Source organism: Neophocaena asiaeorientalis, unplaced genomic scaffold (genome assembly GCF_003031525.2).
Source record: "Neophocaena asiaeorientalis asiaeorientalis breed wild unplaced genomic scaffold, Neophocaena_asiaeorientalis_V1.1 scaffold489, whole genome shotgun sequence".
Taxonomy (NCBI): domain Eukaryota; kingdom Metazoa; phylum Chordata; class Mammalia; order Artiodactyla; family Phocoenidae; genus Neophocaena; species Neophocaena asiaeorientalis.
The window spans coordinates 3,232,514-3,251,388 of record NW_020174791.1 but is presented as its reverse complement, the minus strand read 5'-3'; the positions used below and the strand labels follow the sequence as shown (position 1 = coordinate 3,251,388).

General features: G+C 63.4%; 3 protein-coding genes across 4 annotated transcripts in view; 1 reads left to right on the top strand and 2 right to left on the bottom strand.

Annotated features, from left to right (window-relative positions):
• Window positions 1–3,774: 3,774 nt before the first annotated feature.
• On the top strand, window positions 3,775–6,563 carry CALML6 (calmodulin like 6). 2 transcript variants are annotated; one of them, XM_024760308.1, is made up of 5 exons: window positions 3,775–3,914; window positions 5,187–5,233; window positions 5,848–6,022; window positions 6,124–6,336; window positions 6,411–6,563. In XM_024760308.1, exons 1-5 carry the CDS (start codon window positions 3,824–3,826, stop codon window positions 6,455–6,457), a joined length of 573 nt encoding a protein of 190 aa, XP_024616076.1. In that variant the 5' UTR covers window positions 3,775–3,823; the 3' UTR covers window positions 6,458–6,563. The 2 variants fall into 2 exon arrangements, with proteins under 2 accessions (XP_024616076.1, XP_024616075.1); XM_024760307.1 differs by lacking the exons at window positions 3,775–3,914; window positions 5,187–5,233 and having other exon boundaries at window positions 5,405–6,022.
• Window positions 6,564–6,855: 292 nt separating this feature from the next.
• On the bottom strand, window positions 6,856–8,778 carry TMEM52 (transmembrane protein 52). The gene is made up of 5 exons (XM_024760309.1): window positions 8,699–8,778; window positions 8,569–8,612; window positions 8,413–8,454; window positions 7,617–7,795; window positions 6,856–7,507 (listed from the first exon to the last, which is right to left on the bottom strand). Exons 1-5 carry the CDS (start codon window positions 8,762–8,764, stop codon window positions 7,329–7,331), a joined length of 510 nt encoding a protein of 169 aa, XP_024616077.1. The 5' UTR covers window positions 8,765–8,778; the 3' UTR covers window positions 6,856–7,328.
• Window positions 8,779–11,237: 2,459 nt separating this feature from the next.
• CFAP74 (cilia and flagella associated protein 74) overlaps window positions 11,238–18,875 on the bottom strand; it is a 53,637-nt gene continuing 45,999 nt past the window's right edge. Inside the window, exons 25-38 of the mRNA XM_024760322.1 lie at window positions 17,609–17,885; window positions 16,479–16,577; window positions 15,522–15,688; window positions 14,747–14,881; window positions 14,481–14,590; window positions 14,298–14,353; window positions 14,070–14,189; window positions 13,648–13,803; window positions 12,854–12,980; window positions 12,642–12,796; window positions 12,252–12,388; window positions 11,884–12,040; window positions 11,536–11,670; window positions 11,238–11,339 (exon numbers count right to left, since the gene is read on the bottom strand). Of these exons, the coding sequence (XP_024616090.1) occupies window positions 11,238–11,339; window positions 11,536–11,670; window positions 11,884–12,040; window positions 12,252–12,388; window positions 12,642–12,796; window positions 12,854–12,980; window positions 13,648–13,803; window positions 14,070–14,189; window positions 14,298–14,353; window positions 14,481–14,590; window positions 14,747–14,881; window positions 15,522–15,688; window positions 16,479–16,577; window positions 17,609–17,885 (1,933 nt within the window). The remainder of the gene's footprint in view (window positions 11,340–11,535; window positions 11,671–11,883; window positions 12,041–12,251; window positions 12,389–12,641; window positions 12,797–12,853; window positions 12,981–13,647; window positions 13,804–14,069; window positions 14,190–14,297; window positions 14,354–14,480; window positions 14,591–14,746; window positions 14,882–15,521; window positions 15,689–16,478; window positions 16,578–17,608; window positions 17,886–18,875) is intronic.

Here is an 18,875-nt window from a genome sequence, read left to right as displayed (position 1 = left end):
ATGCCACAGCTACTGAGCCTGCGGGCTCTAGAGCGCAGGCTCAGTAGCTGTGGCATATGGGCTTAGTTGCTCTGCGGCATGTGGGATCTTCCCCAGACCAGGGCTCGAACTCGTGTCCCCTGCATTGGCAGGTGGATTCTTAACCACTGCGCCACCAGGGAAGTCCCCACATTACATTTTAATCTCAATCACTAGCCCTGGCCATTTCCTGAACACTACTGGATCTTACACTTGCATCCCTCCCCTCTTCCATGGTTGGTGGTCCAGGGTTTGGGTTTGTTTGACACCCCTTGCTCAGGGTGAGCTGCCCCCAAGCAAGCCCTGTGACAACGGCTCAAGACGGGGGCACGCAGCCTTTCCGTGGGCACAGGAAGTAAGATGGGACAGAAGGGGGCAGTCCCAGAGCCGGGGACTCTGACAGTCAAGTCCTGGGCTTGGGACTGCGGTTCTCTGCCTCCACTGCCTGGGGGAGCAGAGACCTGTAGGCAACCGGAGACCCAGCGCCCAGCACAATAACACCCGGCGTTCACACCCACTCCCACGGTCACACCCGTGTTCACACCCACACCCATGTTCACACTCACACCAATGTCCACACCCACGCCCATGCTAACACCCACACTCACACCCACGCTCACACCCACGCTCACACCCACGCTCACACCCACGCTCACACCCACACCCACGCCCACGCTCACACCCACCCTCACACTCACCCCGGCTTTCAAGTCCCCACTCCTGACCCACCCTCCACCTTGGTGACTGTGTGGAGCTTCATGTGTGGGCACCAGCCACTGGGCCTCTCATCCCCTTCCAGTGTGACCCACCGCAGGGACAATCCCCATGCCTGGCGCCTCGTGGCATCTGGGCAGCGAGGGACCCATCTCCAGAGCCCTGGGTTGTCCGGAAGCAGCCCCCGAGGTGGGGTGTGGGGTACAGGCCATGGGCTAGGGGTAAAGTCCAGCTGTCCTGCAGGAAGCCTCGGGCCACCAACAGGCTCTGGAATGAGCACCCTTCAGAGTGTCCCACATGGGGCCACAGTGGTCGGTGAGCTGGGTCTGCACCTGAGGCTCCCCTGGAGGTGTGGGGCTTGCAGTGTCTTCTTACTGGGGACCCCCAGTGGCAGTGTCTGTGGGTCTCTTCTCTTCTCTGGGAGACGATGACTGGTCTGCACCGTGTGTGTGGGGGGGCACTGAGGGAGGGGCTAGGGCCCCCCTGCTGCACACGTGAACTTTTCTTTCCCCCTGGCCTGGGGTTTCAGTCTGCGAGTTCAGCCGTTCTCTTAGGGGAACCCACGGTTCCATCCAGATCTGCCTGGAGAACACACCGTGTGCCCTGCCGTGGGGTAGGGCGGCCCTGGGGGCCTGTGCACAGATGCCCAGGTGCTGGGAGCACACTGCTCTGGCCTTCCTGGGTCCCCGCCCTTGGTCACCCTCTGACCTGATTAGGGCTCTGCAGAGAAACAGACCAATGGGAGAGAGCGGGAGGGAGGGAGACTGACTTATTTTAAGGAACTGGCTCGTGTGGTTGTGGCTTGTCCAGCAGCTAGAGACCCAGGGAGGAGCTGAGGCTGCAGCTCAGGGCCAGAGGTTGTGTACAGCAGGACTCCTTCTTCCTGGCGACCTCAGGCTTTTCTCTTAAGGCCTTCTACTCTTCGGATGAGACCCACCCACATTATCAGGGTCATCTGCTTTACTCAAATCTACAGATTTCCATGTTAATCACATGGAGAAAACCCTTCATGACCCCCACGTTCACTGCAGCATTACTCACAGTAGCCGAGAGGTGGAAGCAACCTAAATGTCCATAGATTGACGGATAAACAAAATGTGGTCTATTCATCCAATGAAATAGTATTCAACCTTAAGAAAGAAATTCTGACACCTGCTAAAACAGGGATGCACCTAGAGGCCATCACACCCACGCTCACACCCACGCTCACACCCACGCTCACACCCACGCTCACACCCACACCCACGCCCACGCTCACACCCACCCTCACACTCACCCCGGCTTTCAAGTCCCCACTCCTGACCCACCCTCCACCTTGGTGACTGTGTGGAGCTTCATGTGTGGGCACCAGCCACTGGGCCTCTCATCCCCTTCCAGTGTGACCCACCGCAGGGACAATCCCCATGCCTGGCGCCTCGTGGCATCTGGGCAGCGAGGGACCCATCTCCAGAGCCCTGGGTTGTCCGGAAGCAGCCCCCGAGGTGGGGTGTGGGGTACAGGCCATGGGCTAGGGGTAAAGTCCAGCTGTCCTGCAGGAAGCCTCGGGCCACCAACAGGCTCTGGAATGAGCACCCTTCAGAGTGTCCCACATGGGGCCACAGTGGTCGGTGAGCTGGGTCTGCACCTGAGGCTCCCCTGGAGGTGTGGGGCTTGCAGTGTCTTCTTACTGGGGACCCCCAGTGGCAGTGTCTGTGGGTCTCTTCTCTTCTCTGGGAGACGATGACTGGTCTGCACCGTGTGTGTGGGGGGGCACTGAGGGAGGGGCTAGGGCCCCCCTGCTGCACACGTGAACTTTTCTTTCCCCCTGGCCTGGGGTTTCAGTCTGCGAGTTCAGCCGTTCTCTTAGGGGAACCCACGGTTCCATCCAGATCTGCCTGGAGAACACACCGTGTGCCCTGCCGTGGGGTAGGGCGGCCCTGGGGGCCTGTGCACAGATGCCCAGGTGCTGGGAGCACACTGCTCTGGCCTTCCTGGGTCCCCGCCCTTGGTCACCCTCTGACCTGATTAGGGCTCTGCAGAGAAACAGACCAATGGGAGAGAGCGGGAGGGAGGGAGACTGACTTATTTTAAGGAACTGGCTCGTGTGGTTGTGGCTTGTCCAGCAGCTAGAGACCCAGGGAGGAGCTGAGGCTGCAGCTCAGGGCCAGAGGTTGTGTACAGCAGGACTCCTTCTTCCTGGCGACCTCAGGCTTTTCTCTTAAGGCCTTCTACTCTTCGGATGAGACCCACCCACATTATCAGGGTCATCTGCTTTACTCAAATCTACAGATTTCCATGTTAATCACATGGAGAAAACCCTTCATGACCCCCACGTTCACTGCAGCATTACTCACAGTAGCCGAGAGGTGGAAGCAACCTAAATGTCCATAGATTGACGGATAAACAAAATGTGGTCTATTCATCCAATGAAATAGTATTCAACCTTAAGAAAGAAATTCTGACACCTGCTAAAACAGGGATGCACCTAGAGGCCATGGTGCTGAGTGAAATAAGCCAGACACAGAAGGACAAACACCGTCTGATGCCACTCATACGAGGTCCCTAGGGGAGTCAAATCCGTAGACAGAAAAGCAGGAGGGTGGGTGTCGGGCTGGGGAGTGAGTGTTTAATGGCGACAGTTTCGGCTTGGGCACAGGGAGAGTTCTGGAGATCTACTGCCTAACAAGGCCCGTATAGTTTATGCTACTGAACTGCATACTTAAAAATGGTTAAGATGGTTAATTTTATGTTTTGCGCTTTGTACCACAAACAATACAAAAAAGACCAAACGAAAAGACTGTGGTTGATGACAGATGCTCAGTATATGTTAGTTCCCTTTTCTGAGTAATATTTTATGCTAATTTCACCACTGTAATCAGTACATATATGAAAAAACACACCCTTCACAGCAACACCTAGACTAGTGTTTGCGCAAACACCTGGGCTTGGAGCCTGGCCAACGGGATGCAAAACTCACCCTCACGCCCTCCTTCTCCGCAGGCCCTTGCCCTCCCCGCACCCCCTGCCCCACTGCCATCGTGCGGCAGCCCCCACCAGCCTTCTTCTCCTCCAGCTGTGGTCCGGGTGTAGAGATGTGACTAATTTCCTTGAAATGGTCTGGGGATTTTTGAGGGAAGGGGTGGGAAAATCTTTTCTCACCGTCACAAAGCCTGAAGCCACGGCCCGGAGCAGCCAGGACAAAGGTAGGGCGCCCAGAGCCGGCTTCTTCTTCCATCCTGGCCCGGGGCCGCTGGCCCGGTGCCCGCTGGAGCCATTTTGTCCCTGTCAGCACAGATCTTGCGGGCTCAGCAGCTGTCCTGGGCCTCAGCAGGAAATGTCCCTGTGGCTTCCATATTCTGGCAGGCGGAGGGCCAGCCAGGCCAGTGGGGTACAGGGCATACCTCGCCTGCTAGATTCGTCAGGTGGCCACGGGGCCGAGGCAGATGTGTGTCGGCGTGCGTGACCCCGGGGGCCATGCATGGGGGTGAAGGGAACTAGTGGGGGCCTGTCTGTGACCATCGCTGGGGGCAGGAGCTGGAGGGGAGATGGGAGAAGCCCCCTCAGCTCCAGCTTGTAATCACAGACCTCCAAGCGCCGTGGCCAGGCCAGCAGGTCACTGCCCGGACAGGAGCACAGGGACCTGGGCCCAGGGTCGGGAGCCAGAGCCGCCGCCCCGGGTCGGGGTGGCAGCGGGTGTGTGTGTCCGAGGGCTGAGCGCACATTGGCAGGGGTGTGTGTGCCGCTGTGGCGTCCTGTTACTAAACAGCCAGGCCACGGGGCTCCCTCGGGAGCCAGCTTTGCTCTTCTGAGCAGAAGGGGGTCAGGTTTCCCTGAGAATAGCCCCTGACCGCCCAGAGGACACCTGGCTTGGCCTCCCCATGGCCAGTCCATCCCCCTGGTCCCGTCTGCTCTGCATCCTCTCGCCCCTAGCTCGTGGCCAGCTGTCTTCTCCCGGGACTGTGGACCCCCAGCCCCTTCTGCACAGGGTGGCCCGAGGGGGACCCCAGTGCATTTGTTTATTGAACCTGTCTTTAGAGGGTGTCTGCAAAGTGCTGGCACCATGCTGGGCCCTGGGTCCTTGGGGATGTGAGGGCGACACCTGGCCAGGGAGGGCCGTCAACAAGAACCCTCACCAAGAAGTGATGACAGCCCGTGGGGCCTCCTGCTGCACAGTGGGGGGAAGGGGCTCACTGGGGAGAAAGGAACATCCCCTCTCCTGCCCTGGCCCACGATGTCCATCCTTGCCGTGGCCCAGGGGGGCCTTGGCTGGGACCCAGGGTCAGAGAGGGAGCTCTGGGGTGAGGGGCTGCTCAGGCCAGGAAGGGCCACGTGGGGAAGGGCCAACCTGTCCCAAAATAGGGCTGACAGGATCTCCTGGCCATAAAAGGCTCTTGGAATCTGGACCCCAGGGACCCCGGGCAGCTGGATCCGCTAAAACTCAGCCGCCCCCTCTGCCCCTTGTACTCTGCCCACAGCAGCTCCAGCGCACCGTGCAGTGTCCCCTCAGCCAGCCACAGACATGGTAAGGCTGCTCCCGGCGCCCGGCAGAGCCCCCGGCGGGCTGGGCTGGGCGGTCCAGCAGGAGCTGGGCAGTGCCTGGGGGAGAGAGGACGGCGGGCAGGCCTCTGCGCACACAGGGATCAGGCTGGGGCCGTGACCAAAGGTGGGAGGGTCTCTGGGGACCTGAGGAAGACGTCCAATGAGGCTGGGCAGAGAGCGTGGAGTGGGGGGCCCGAGGCCGGGCCCTGCCGGCCACTGGCGCCGCCCTTGCTCTGGGGCCCAGGCCGGAGCAGCCCTTTCGGAAAGCGGCCGGGGCGGTGGCAGGCAGGGTGGCCCGGCCCTGGACTATCGCTCTGGGATACCAGAACAGGCTGGGGCCTTCCCCCTGGCTCCCAGGCCAGGCTCCTCCCCACGCTGGCCATGGTGTCCCTCCCCTGGCCTCACTGGCTGTCCAGCGCTGCCCCACTGCACTCTCACGTGGCTGGCCTGCCCCTGCCTCGAGCGCCGTCCCCTCTGAGTGGCCTCGCGGAGCCTTGCTCTCCCCTCAAGACCCATCCCTGTGCCGCCTGGCCTCCAGCCTCCCCCGGACTGAGGGGTGGAGGGGCCCCTGGCGAGCCTGGGCCCGTGTCCCCACAGACGGAGCGCCTGACGGCGGAGCAGATCGAGGAGTACAAGGGGGTCTTTGAGATGTTTGATGAGGACGGCAACGGGGCGGTGAAGACGGACGAGCTGGAGCGGCTCATGAGTCTGATGGGCATCAACCCCACCAAGAGCGAGCTGGCCTCCATGGCCAAGGACGTGGACAGAGACAGTGAGGCCGCCAGGGGCAGCGGGAGGGGCGCGTCACCGGGCTGTGAGTGGGGGGGGGGGCTTGCCGCCCTCACTCGGGCACCCACCGCTTGCTCCCCGCAGAGAAAGGGTTCTTCAACTGCGACAGCTTCCTGGCGCTGATGGGGGTGTACTGGGAGTGGGGCGGGGGCGGGGGGAGGGCCCGCTGGCTGCCACTCAGTGCAGGCTCCTGCAGGTACGTGCTCATGAATGCGGGCGAGCCCCTCAGCGAGCTGGAGGCCGAGCAGATGATGAAGGAAGCCGACAAGGATGGGGATGGGACCATAGACTACGAGGGTGAGTGGGAGATGGGCCCCGGGAGCCCGGCGGCCGGGTCAGGCCAGGCTGCCTACTTGTCCCTCTGCTCTCAGAGTTCGTGGCCATGATGACTGGGGAGTCCTTCAAGCTGGTCCAGTAGGAGCAGCCACTGCAGCCGTGGGAAGCCCGCTGCCTGCTGCCATTACCCTGCTGCCCACCCTGTCATCCACCCCACGCCGGCTCCGTGGCCAATAAACGCTCCAGCCAGACTCGTGTGTGCTTCACTGTCCCAAGGCTGGAAGAAGGGGCTGCAAAGCTGCGGGTCTGGAGAAGGGAGAGGGTTCTCCTGAGCTGCCCATCACACTTGGGCCATCACTTCTGTGGGATACCTGACACTGCCTACAGCCCAGCTCTGGGCTCCGGACACCGGCCGGAAGGCCAGGCTGGGCATAGGTTGAGGACCACGTACTCACACTGCCTGCCTGCCCTGGGAGGCGGCTGCCCCAGGGCCCCTCCCGGAGCTCTTTCCTCCATATGGAGATCACTTAGATAGAAACTTTATTCTTTCTCTCTCCAAAAAGCTGTAGACATCACAGCAGGCCCTGAGCCCTGAAGCTTAGGTCTGTGGGGCCTCATCTGGGCTGAGGGCCTGCTGGGCCTGAGCCAGGGGCCAGGGCTGAACGTAGCAGCGTGTGTGTGTGTGTGTGTGTGTGTGTGTGTGTGTGTGTGTGTGGCCAACACAGGGCCGGCTGGCTCAGATGCCCAGCGTTACATAGCAACGAGGCCAGGGCTGCAGCAATGTGCCGGACGGCTGGCCTTCCCGGGCGGGAAGGATGGTGAGGGTGGGCTGGGGTGCCCTTGCACAGTCCCCTGTGAGCACAGAGTGGCTGGTGGCATCGGGAGGCTCGGGAGAGCTTTCCTGCCCGCTCCGGGGGGCACCAGGGCTACAGCCAGGGGTGTTGGGCACTGCGGCCCCACTCCTGGGGCCCTGGAGGGGCCTCTAGGCATGAGGCCTCAGGGAGGGGGCTGGGCTACTGGGAAGGGGGTGGCTCTTCCTGTCTGGTTTTAGCCATCTTGACGGCCTCATCGTAGGAGGGCGGCAGCTCAGGGGCATACAGGCTGTAGGCGGGAGGGGTCACAGAGTCGAGGTCCAGCTCCCCCAAGGGCAGGGGCAGCCGCATGCCCAGCGGGTACTGCACAGAGCTGTAGGCTGCAGGGAACCAGAATGGGTTTGTGGCGACCGGTGGCTCTGGCCCTCACCAGTCCCCTGCCGCCCCTTCAGGCAGGTGGGCCGCCGGGCGAGGTCTGCCGGCACTCACATGACACAGTGCTGTGCATGGGGCTGTCGCTGTCCGCGGGGATGGCTGTCAGGTCGCAGGACTCAGGTGCTGATGGCAGGTGTGGCTGGGCGTGCGCCCGCTTCCGGAGACAGCAGAAGCGGACACAGCTGGCCGTGGCCCCACACAGCAGCAGTAGGAGCACAGCAAGCAGGAGGAGCCTGGGCGGGGGGGCGACATCTGCCGCTGGACCGACCCCTGGCCGCTGGGCGCCTGCTCCCTGGGGGCAGTCGCAGCCCGGTTGCCCAAGACAACGCGATGGATAGGGTAAAAGACAACCAGGGACTCTGTCTCCAGGCCGGAGACCTCCTCCCGGCCCGGCCTGGCCTCCTGCTGCTGGCCTGCCCTGGCTGTCTCTCCAGGGCTGGCCACAACTGGCCTTGGGCTTACTCCCAGGACACGCTGTCCCAGACGGACTGCACAGTCCTGTGCCCAGACCAATGACCATGTTCACAGGGGCCTCCCACAGGGGCGGGGAGCGAGGGAGTGGGAGGTGGGCAAGCAGGCTACAAGGGAAGTCCTGCCCAGGGCCCCGGGGGTGTCCCTAGCCACGGGGGACTCAGGCAGGACCCACGCAGGAGGTCGCCCCTGGTGCTGGGGGAGGAGGCTGGGGTCGGCATGCCAGGCTCTGAGGGCCCCAGCGCCTTCCCGCCAGCGGCCCAGGAGGGGGACAGTGCTGGCGACGCCTCGGCCGTGGAGCCAGGCGGGGTGGGGGTCTGGTGGGCCTGGCCCGGCGGAGAACCGTCGCACCCGGCTGCGCGCCGCGGCCTCCACTTACCCCACGTGCCACAGGCTGCTCCAGCGGGCCTGGGGCGGGCATCTGCGGGGACGGGGGCACTTGGAGCAGGCGAGGCAGGGCCCGGCCGACCGCCCTGCCCGAGCCTCCCCCAGGGTGGGGCCAGGCCCCAGCTCCCTCCCCCCGATCCCCACTTACTGATCCGAGGGGTCGCAGCTGCCTTCCCCGAAGCCCAGCGCCACCTGTGGGGACAGGGATGAGCCCGGGCCAGGGCGCGCCGAGCGCAGACCCGCCCCGCGGTGCATGAGCCGAGCGCCCCGCGACCCACCTGCGGCAGCGGCAGGAGCGGCGGCAGCAGCAGGAGCCCGCGGTCACCCAGGGCGCCAGCGAACATGCTCAGCGCCGACGGGAAGCGCTAGCCCACTAGCCTCGAGGCTGTATGGAGGCCCCGCCCCTAGGCCCTCCCAGCGCAAACCCCGCCCCCAGAGACCGCGCCCATTGGAGGGCTCGCCCTGTAGCCGCGCCCATGTGCCTCCGCCCAAGGGTAGCCTCGCCCTTTAGCGGCCCCGCCCCCGCAGGCTCTGGGCAGGCCCCAGATTCCCCCGCTCCACGGCCCCGCCCACACAAGCCACGCCCACAAGCCCCACCTCTTGGCCCTCCCATCAGGTCCGTTTTCTCTGTGTTTCCTCAGCCTAGGATCGCGGGGTCGGGGGCGGTCTCGCCCCGTTGGCTTCTTGCAGTCGGGCTTGGGGTGGACCGGGGCGCACTCTGAACAGCTGTGGCCCGGTCTGCACAGGGTGTGGCCTCGGAGGGTGGCGGCCAGGACACACGTGGCCACGCCTCGCACACACCCCGGTGCTCAAGGTAAGGGTTGCAGCAGTCAAGACGCTGGGGCGTTCCTAGCGCGCTGTTCAACTACATTTCGTGCGCACGCTCGCCGCGGGCGCTCGCTGCCCCTCTGCCTTCCGCTCCGCCATCCGGCGCTCAGGCTGAGGGAGGTGGTCAGCGCGGCAAGGTGCAGGGTGGTGTGTCTTGTCTGGGGAGGGTGGGAGGAGAAGCTACCCTGCCGTGTTTTTCTTCATTGCACTCAGGACGTACTCCACAAGCATCTCCCCACTGGAGGGGAAGTGACCGCAGCTCCTTGAGGGCAGGGCCTCCTCGGCCTGGCTCTCTCATGCCTGGATCTGCCAGCTACCTGCTCCATGATCTCTGCTCTGCCTCTGTCCTGCAGCTGTCCAGCACCTCCTGGCTGTACCATGGTCCTCAGGGCCCCTCCTGACTACCCTCTTCCTCCATTCTGCTTCGGAGGCCCGGCTCAGGAGTGGGAGGGAGGGGGATGGGCACTGGTCCAGCCAGCAGGCAGGAGTGCAGGCAGGGCCTTGGGCAGTGAGTACCAGGGTCCGCTGGTTCTAAACCCTGAGAGCCAGGCCAGGGTTTAGAGGAGAGTGGCCTGCCCCTCCCACGGGCCAGCCTGAGGGGGAGGCAGGGGTAGTGCTCTGCAGGGAGGACTTCCTTCTGGGGCCTGGCCTGGGCTGCAGGACCCTGGCTTCTCTTCTCACCTAGTGAGAAAGCAGCCCCTGTGAGGGCTAGGAAAGGACCTGGGTCTGCCCACCAGCCTGAAGTCCTGCAAACTGCTGCTCTGTGGACACCGTCACTGGCTCAAGGTTAGGGAGATGGCAGACTTCCAGGCACCAAGGGCACCGAGGAGGTGGGGTGAGGGCTCCAGGCTGGTGTCCTGAAGCCTGTGCCCAGGAAATTCCCTGGATGCACCTTGCCCTCCACTCCTGCCAGGGAAGGCTGCGAGTGCTCGCCTGGGGGAGGCACGGGGGTGGCGTGGGCGGGCTGGGCGTGCTGGGGTGTACACAGGGGGCCCGGATGGGTTGGCTCTGTGGGGACAGTGTCTAACCTGCCACTCTCCAGAAGGCAGGGGCTGGGTGCAGGCACTATTCTGGGCTCCCAACAGGGTCTCATGGGCTGGGAGTTGGGGGCTTCTCCCTTGAAGAGCTGGTCAGGACCCAGAAGGCTGAGCCCAGACTCACTTCGGAAAAGTGGAAAACCAAACTCACGGGCTGGGTGTCCCCCGGACCCTGGCTGGGCTGTGAGGGACGACACAGTGAGGGCGTGTCCCCGACATTTGCTCGCTCCTTGTTTGGGGGCATCAGGGACCCTGGAACTTGGGAGGAGCAGGGAGGCCTAAGGGGCCGCCTGGGCTTTGGAGCCTGCCGCCCCCCTCCCTCCCCGCCGGCCTCTCTGGGTGTAGAGCCCCGCAAGCCGCCCCCCTCCCCCCCGCCACGCCCAGTTGTTCCCCCAGGGCTCAGTCTTCCAGGCCGAGTTCACTGTTTTATGGACCGACTTGTGAGTGAGGGTGGGAAGCAGGGGCTGCCCCCCTGGGACTCTGTCCCCATCTCTCCTTCACAGCTCACCGCAGGGCTCACCGTGGCCCACACTGCAGGCCTGGATGCACAGGTTCACACAGGGTTTATTGACAGGTCGGCGGGCGCAGCTCTTCCCCCCACCAGGACCTTGAAAGGCTGGGCGGGTGCTGGTGGGGCTGGGGGCTCCGAGGGGCTCAGGCTGGGAGCAGGTTGTGGTCAGGACTGGCCTCATTGCCTGTTCTGAGTGTGGGGCTGGGACAGGAGCTCTTGGCCCCGGGCTCACTGGATACAGGGCAGCAGGAGGTGGCCGTGCCTGTGGAGGTGGGGTGCCCCGGCCATGGGGCCATGCGGGGGGCCACCCTTTTGAAGCTGCCCAGCAGGGATGTCCAGGTCCCAGGCCCCTGGTTGGCTCTGCTGGGTCCACAGACCGGGGGAGGGCTTCAAATGTGGCAGGAAGATCCGAGGGGGCTCTGTGGAGAGACTCCTGTGGCCTCAGGGGCCCGTCACCACCTGCGCTACAAAGAGGACCTTGTAGGTCTCCTTCACGTCCCCCCTGAGCTGCAGCAGGGCTGACGCCATGAGTGGGTGGTCCGGCTGGAAGGGGAGAGGCGGGGAAGGAGGGGGACCCTCGGTCAGCTGGCACAGCGGACAGATGTTTTCTGGCCGTGGCGCCGCCCACCTCACCTGCCCAGGGCCCCCCCGCAGTCCCCTCCCTGGGTGGGGGCAGGGCTGTCATCCTGCCCAGCTTGTGGCTTTCGAAGGCTCCCCGGCCGCCGTCCAAGGCACCTACATCAAAGTCGATGGGTGGCATCCAGGAGATGCTGATGGTCTTGGTCTGGCCGCGCTCCACAAAGCCCTTGGAGGGCTCGATGGTGAAGCCCTTGTGCTGCAGGGACGCGATGCTGTCCAGGCTGAAGTCGACAGTCTGCAGGCGTTGGTGCTGTCAGCAGGTGGGCGGGCACAGCTCCCGGGAAGCGGCGGGACTGGGGATGAGGGCGCCCAGCACCTGCCCTCTCAGCCCTGACCAGCAGGCTGCCCGCCCCACACCTATCGAGGGGCAAGGCCAGGAGGGGCCTGGGTCGCCCAGGCAGTGGTGGATGCAGAGGTGCCAGGCAGGCCAGGGAAGTGCTGTGGTCACCTTCTTTGCGGACAGCTGGGTGGTCCGGATGCAGCCCACCTGCAGTTCTCGGGTGGCAGGTGGGGCCGGCGTGTCCGTGTCCAACTGGACATAGGCCAGGGTTACCAGGATGGGCTTCAGCTCCTCAGCTTCTGGAGAGGGAGGGCCTGGCTGGGGGCTCAGGGCAGGGGGGGTACCACCAAGGGAGTGTGGGAGCTGGGTCCGGCAAGGATAGTGGGCGAGGCTGGGCGAGGACAGCCGGCTTTGGGGGATGGGCCGGGAATGCCGGCCCTACACCCAGGCCTCCAGGGCCAAGGGTGCGGTCAGAACAGGACTGGTCCTCCTACTGCCGCCCCGGCCCTGTTGGGGCTCCCAGCACTTCAGAGGGCTCACCCTCTGTGCGCTCGGGGTCCAAGGCAGGGATCACGGTCAGGGACTCCACAGGCACATCCAGGGGGTCTCCGCCTTCCACAAACATCGTGTGCTTGCGGGCCGAGCCCTTCAGGAGGATCTGGTGGGAGATTTTCTGGGGGCAGGAGCACAGCAGACTCGGTCCGCGACCCGCGAATGGGGCTCCGGGAGTAGGCAGTGCTGGGGTGCAGACCCGTGGGACCCGGGATTCTGGTCTCTCCACCTCATGACCCCCAACCTGACGCAGAGCCCCCAGGCAACAGGACTCCAATGTGGGGCCGTTTGGGGGAGGGCGAGGGCCTCAGACACGCGGACGCGGGCGGGTTGGGCCGGGAGCAGGGGTCCAGGCTGGGCTCCTGGAGCTGCACCTTTTCGAAGAGCACGACCTGAAGCCAGTCAGAGAAGTACAGGCTCTCATGGTCCGGGCTGAAGGTCACGGTGAAGTCCTGCGCCCTGCCCGGCTCCATGACGCCCTCCACCGGGATCACGCTGAACACGCTCTGGCCGCTGTAGTTCTGCGTGCCTGGGGTTTGCCAGTCCCCTGCCAGCAGCGGTCACCCCCTCAGCCGGCCAAGCTCACCCACGACTTCCGTCCTCTGGGCCGGGGAGGCCAGGAACTGCGGCAGCCGGTGCTCGTCTCCGCTCCTGGTGGAGAGGCTGTCCAACTGCATGGAGAACTTGATGGGCAGCAGGGAATTGTTTTGCAGCTGCAAGGAGCAGGGCTCAGTCACTGGACCAGCTGGACTGGCCAACCGATGGACGGGCTGCTGCAACCAGGTCTCAGCTCCCTCTGCTGCCCCGGGCCACACCCTGGGCAGTCAGGCTCAGGCTGGCCTTCAGCCGAACCAGCATCCCTGCCCAGGCTCTTCTCTGCCCTCACCCTCTTCCACTGAGAGCACCCCATGCCCCCATAAAACACTCCCTGGAATCCCTGGCCTGGGCTGTGCTGTCAGGACCTGGACTAAACCGGGCAAGGAAGCAGGTGTCCTGTGGCTGGCTCCATCCTAAGGTCGCCACGTCCCTCAGACCCTGGGGGAGCAGCAAGAGGCAGGCGTGCTTCCCTGCCCGGGCTGGGGAGCCCACACGGCCCCTCCCCTGAGCCGTCCCTGAGCTGAGCTCCCCCCGGTCCCAGGTGGGGCAGCCCACGCAAAAGCCCCGAGGCAGGAGGCCCGGGCACCGGGGAGGTGGGGGAGGAGGGCGTGCATCCACAGCTTCTCCTGCTACAGAGGGCTGTGGAGGCGACTGCTGCTGGGGGTGGGGTGGGAGCGGCCTGCACCCGCGCCGGCTCCCTGACCAAGGCAGGGCTGACCCCCTCCTGGGGCACGACCCCTCCCAGGAGGTGGGGCAGGCGCCGGTCCCTGCCGCGCACTTTACCTTGAAGCCCGCGGAGGTGGATTCTCCGGCGATCACGTAACCCATGTTGAGGACGCCTCCTTCAATGGAGCACGTGGTCACGGACGCCACACCTGTGCCCACGAGGGCCAGGGAGAGCGTGCCTCTCTTGGTGGTGACCTCCAGCACTTCCTGGGCCTGGGGAGACCACGTCCCTTAGCGTGGAGCAGACACGTGTCAGAGACAGGTGTGGGAGCTCCGTCTCGGAGCAGCTGGCTCAGGACGCGCGGGACCTAAGATGGCTTGGAGCTCCCTGGCCTTCTCCTCCTCCTTCCAGCAAGAGGCCAGGGCCCAGAAGGGCCAGCGGCTCCCCGGGCCTGGGCACTTGGCGGGTGTGCAGAGTGGAGAATGGGGCCGTGGAGCCCCAGGGCTGCAGCCCGGCTCAGGGTGGGCCGAGGACTCACCAGGACGCTTTCACGGGGGGAGAAGGACAGCTCCAGGACCTGGGTCTCTCCAGACACCAGCTTGCGGATGGGATTCAGCAGGACAAAGGGGCCGTTGGGGTTCAGCACGGAGTACTCCAGCTGATGGCCCAGTGTCAAGGATGGGTGACAAGTACGGGGCCGCAGCCCTTCGCCAGACGCCCCGTCCCCCTGCAGCAGGCTGCCTGGGCCGGGTATGGACAAGGATACGTCGAGACGCTCGGGCGAGATGTTCTGGATGGAGACCTTCTTTATGCCGTGTTGTCCTGAAACGGGGGAGTCAGGTCACTGCCCAGGCCTGGGGGTGGGGCATGGGAGCCCAGGCGGTGATGGGGTGCCTGGGTCCCTATGGGTGGGGGATGGCCGTGGGGGCTGGGCCCGATCAGGACACACCCACAGCGATGTCGCCGAAGTCAGCGATGGTCCTGCCTTTGTCGGACGTCACCACGATGGATGGTGCTACCGCTGGACACCACAGCTCCAGGTACACGGCGTTGTGGGGACTGAGGTGGCGGGTAGCTGCTGAGGGCGGAGTGGGCACCGCGTGCCCCGCCCTCTCAGCCTGACCCCATGCTGGCCCCGCCCAGATCTGGGGGGCTGCAGAGCGGGGACGGTGACTTCTTGGCCGACCACGCCCCACCCTGCCCAGAGCACCGCACCTGAAGCTCAGGGGTTCCGTCCCCTTCCTGTCTTTGGTGTCACCACTGGCAACAACACAGGGGACCACAAACTTGTCAAACTTCCCCTGGAAAGATCTGGTCAGGGTGGCCTGCGCAGCCTGGTACTCCTGGGAGCTGCAGTGGAACCGGCAAGGTGCTCTCACACCCCTATCCCTAGGCTGCCCCCAGCGGCCCAAGAGGCCCCACGCTGCCCTCCATGGAGGGGTCCATAAGGCCGTGCCTGCTCCCCAGGGCCCTGGGCTAGAGGGTATGAGGTGGCAGCCTTGGGGGGCCACGTTGTGGCCCAGGCTGTGGCTGTCCCAGTTTTGTCTGACCAGCTGGTTTTCTCACCCCTTCCCTGGTTGCTGTGGCGGCCTCCCACCTCCCCCAGGGTCTGGTCAGGCACCTAACCAGAGAGCCATGTTCCTGGAGCCACAGGCAAGGGTCCAGGGCTGGCAAGTGGCTCAAGCCCATTGGAGTTCTCTGGAGCTCGTTTGGCAGCTGGGGAGGCTGGGGTTGCTGAGCTGGGAACATGGGAATCAGGGGCTCAGCATCTCCCCAGCCCCTGGCCTGAGGTTGTTCACAGGGACCCTGGGCCCTAGGGCCCCAGGGGAAGGAGGCGAGCAGGTACCCAGGAAGGCAGAGCCTGAGGGGACTCCTGGTTCCAGCTGTATCTGAAGCCAGCCCCACCCTGGCCTTCCAGCCACAAGGCTCAAAACAGCTCTGCTCCAGGTGGAGGAAGTCTCTGTGGGGGGCAGCCTTCTCTCGGGCCCACCTGGACATGAGGTCCTCTTTCTGCACCTCCAGGGGCTGGGAGGCAGAGGCCTGGAACAGCCGGTCTTGGTTCTGCAGCCGCAGTAGGGAGAAGGACTGTCTCAGCCGGTCCTTCCTCTGGGTGGCCGTGTCCTTTTGGAAGTGCGAGGTGGGAGGCCAACTGTGGGGCTGCGCCGGGGACTCTGCTCCCGGCAGACCGCCCAGGGCAGGAACCCAGGGGCCCAAACTCCAAGCGGCTCCCTGGGGGACACCGTCGGCAGGTGCGGAAACCCCAGTGTCTGTCTTTACCATCGGGGAGACCGAGGCCCGGGGCGGGGCAGGGTGGAGGGCTGGCCGAACTGGGGGTCCTGGTCCCTGTGCCCTGCCCCCAGCCTCACTGCCCTGCCAGCAGGCTGCAGGTCCTGCCCCTCCTCCTGCGCTTGCTATGACAGCACGGGTGCTCAAGATCAGGCCCCAGAGGCCGTGGGGAGTCGCGGGGCTCTCTGCGTCCCCAGGGCAGCAGCAGGCAGGCCCTGGGCTGTGACTGCCCAGCTCTGTTGGACACCCTTTCCCGGCAGGAGCCCGGCGGTGGCTGCCTCTCCAGACCTGAACTTGCTAGGATTCACAGGCCCCTTTGAGGTTCATCTGTTCCTCCTCCATTGTAAGGGCAAGCCCCCTGCTAACCAGTGCAGAGGGGCCTGGCCCACCCTCCCGGGACCACCGTCTGGGGATCCACCTCGCCTAGCGATGCTTTCAAGAGGGGAGGGAGGAGCCTTGCCAAGAAAAAGTGTTAACCTCTTGAAACAGTTCCACACACACAAGGCTGCAGAAAAGTCTGCCCAGGGCTCCTGACCCCCCGGCCCCCCAGCCTCAAGGCCGGTGGGGTCTGTTCCCAAGCCTTTGTGCAGCGGCCTGGCGTACAGTGGGCGGCACCCCCGTCTCCCGCCCCAGGCTCCCCCTCCCTCACCCCGCCATGTACCGATTTGGCCTCAGCTTCTTTGGTCAGGGCCTGTAAGGCTTCCTGGTGGATCAGCTCGATGGGCAGCACGGGCCGGAAGGCCACCCGGACCAGGCACCTCTGTGAGGAGAGAGGCCGGAGGGCAGAGGGGCCCCTGTGGGTGCCCCCAGCACCCCGCTGCCGCCACCGCCAGGATCCCCTGGTCACGCTCTTGGACATCCTGGGGTGATACCCCATCTCTGCTTTGGGGTCTCAGCTTAGATGAGCCCTTCTGGAAGGTCCTTCCTGACCTCTGCCCCTGGAAGTTGGGGTGGCTGCAGACATGATCACCAAGCCCGTCTCACCACGCGGGGGGGTGGTCCTGAGATGGACCATCCCACTGCCCATGGGTCACGAGTGAGAAGGGGACGTTTGTGTTCAGCCACTGAGACTTGGGGGTGAGACCCTGCACCCTCACCTGTCCCCCTTTCTGAAGCACGTCCACCTTGCAGTCCACCCCCTGGGATGGCCCCGGGTCCCAGAGGGGGTTCACTCACCACGGCCTGCCCCGTGCTCAGTGCAGCAAGGGAGCAGGGTGGATAACGGCTGCAGTAACCCCCTTGGAGAGGGGAACCATGACTTAAGCTGAATTTGTTCAGTTTACTAAAATGCATTTCAATAATCACTGAGACACTGCCAGGGTCCAGGGCCTGCATGTGCCCCTTCCCACTGAGTCCCCTCACAGTGGCTGTCACCCCTGACTCTTGAAGGTAAGGAATTCAGCTCAGGGAGTCTCTGCCTCCAGGCCCGGGCTCTTTCTGCTTTATCAGCAAAAGCAGTGGTGGGGAAACCTTTCGCCAGTCAGCCGGTGGGCAGGCACCCTGTGCTCCTGGTGACCAGGCGCTGTGTGGCCTCTGTGCCCATCTGCTGTGAGATCCAAGGGCTGCACACCCTCCCTCCAGCCAGGGGCCCGTGGGGTCAGCTGCCCGTGGGTGCCCCGCCTCTGGGGCCAAGTTGGGCTGGCGGAGGGCACCGTGGCCTGCTTGGGTCTGATAAGAATCCAGGTTGATCTCCACGTCTGCTGTCTGGTTGAATCGCTGCGGTCCAGGGAGAGTAGAGACCGGCCCCCTGGGCTGGCCCCGCCCCGGCCCACCCGTGGGGCCCACACCCACCTTTCCTGGCCACACGGTGCCCACCGAGGGTGAGATGGTGATGGGGGAGTCTGGGGGCAGCAGGAACTCGAAAGATGTGGGCCCCACAGGGGATGCGTCCTCCAAGCCGATGCGGGGTACCGAGGGCGTCGGCGAGTTCATGCTCAGGCGGGAGTTGATGACGTACAGGGTGGCCACCGACGTGTCGTACAAGGAGGTGGCCGCAAACTTGACCTGGTAGTGGGACAGCTCCAGGAGCGGGTGGACACCCACAGCCCGGCACGTCAGCTTGAAGCACCTGGAAGTGACAGCGTGGGCAGCTCAGCTCAAAATTTTAGTAAATTTTGAAAATACTTTGTGCACCTGTGCACATTTTAATAAGATAGTTAAAATTTTAATCACAAGTTTAAACATTTGCAAAGCAGGTAATTTCTGCTTAATATTTAATTTCCTTAAATATTCACTGACATTTAAAAAATAAAACTGATAGGGGACTTCCCTGGTGGTCCAGTGGTTAAGTCTCTGCACTCCCAATGCAGGGGGCCTGGGTTTGATCCCTGGTCAGGGAACTAGATCCCACATGTTGCAACTAAAGATCCTGCATGCCGCAACTAAGACCCGACACAGCCAAATAAACAAATATCTTAAAAAACCTGATAACTTACTCTTTAAATATAAACGTGGGAATCTATATACCATAGTGAATTGATTTTTTTTTTTTTTTTTTGGCTGTGTGGGGTCTTTGTTGCCGCACACGGCTTTCTCTACTCTCGGCGAGCGGGAGCTACTCTTCGTTGTGCTGTGCGGGCTTCTCATTGTGGTGGCTTCTCTTATTGCGGAGCAAGGGCTCTAGGCGCACGGGCTTCAGTAGTTGTGGCTCGTGGGCTCTAGAGCAGGCTCAGTAGTTGTGGCGCACGGGCTTAGTTACTCCGCGGCATGTGGGATCTTCCAGGACCAGGGCTCGAACCCATGTCCCCTGCATTGGCAGGCGGATTCCCAACCACTGCGCCACCAGGGAAACCCCGTGAATTGATTCTTGCCACCATCCGGTTTTAAGAAAAAAGAACAGATATTTGGGATTTTAACCAGTGGAAAATTTACAGTCCATGTTGCTTTGAACTCCTATTTCCATTGCACTCCTGCCATTGGATTTTATCCTAATTACATATGTTTTAATGCTTTATGAGGTGATGTCAATGGCCCTGTCACACTTGTCCGTAACAAAAATGTGTGCATAGGTTGAAATATTTCAATGTATATTTTTGTGTCCTGTGACCACAGGCTCTAA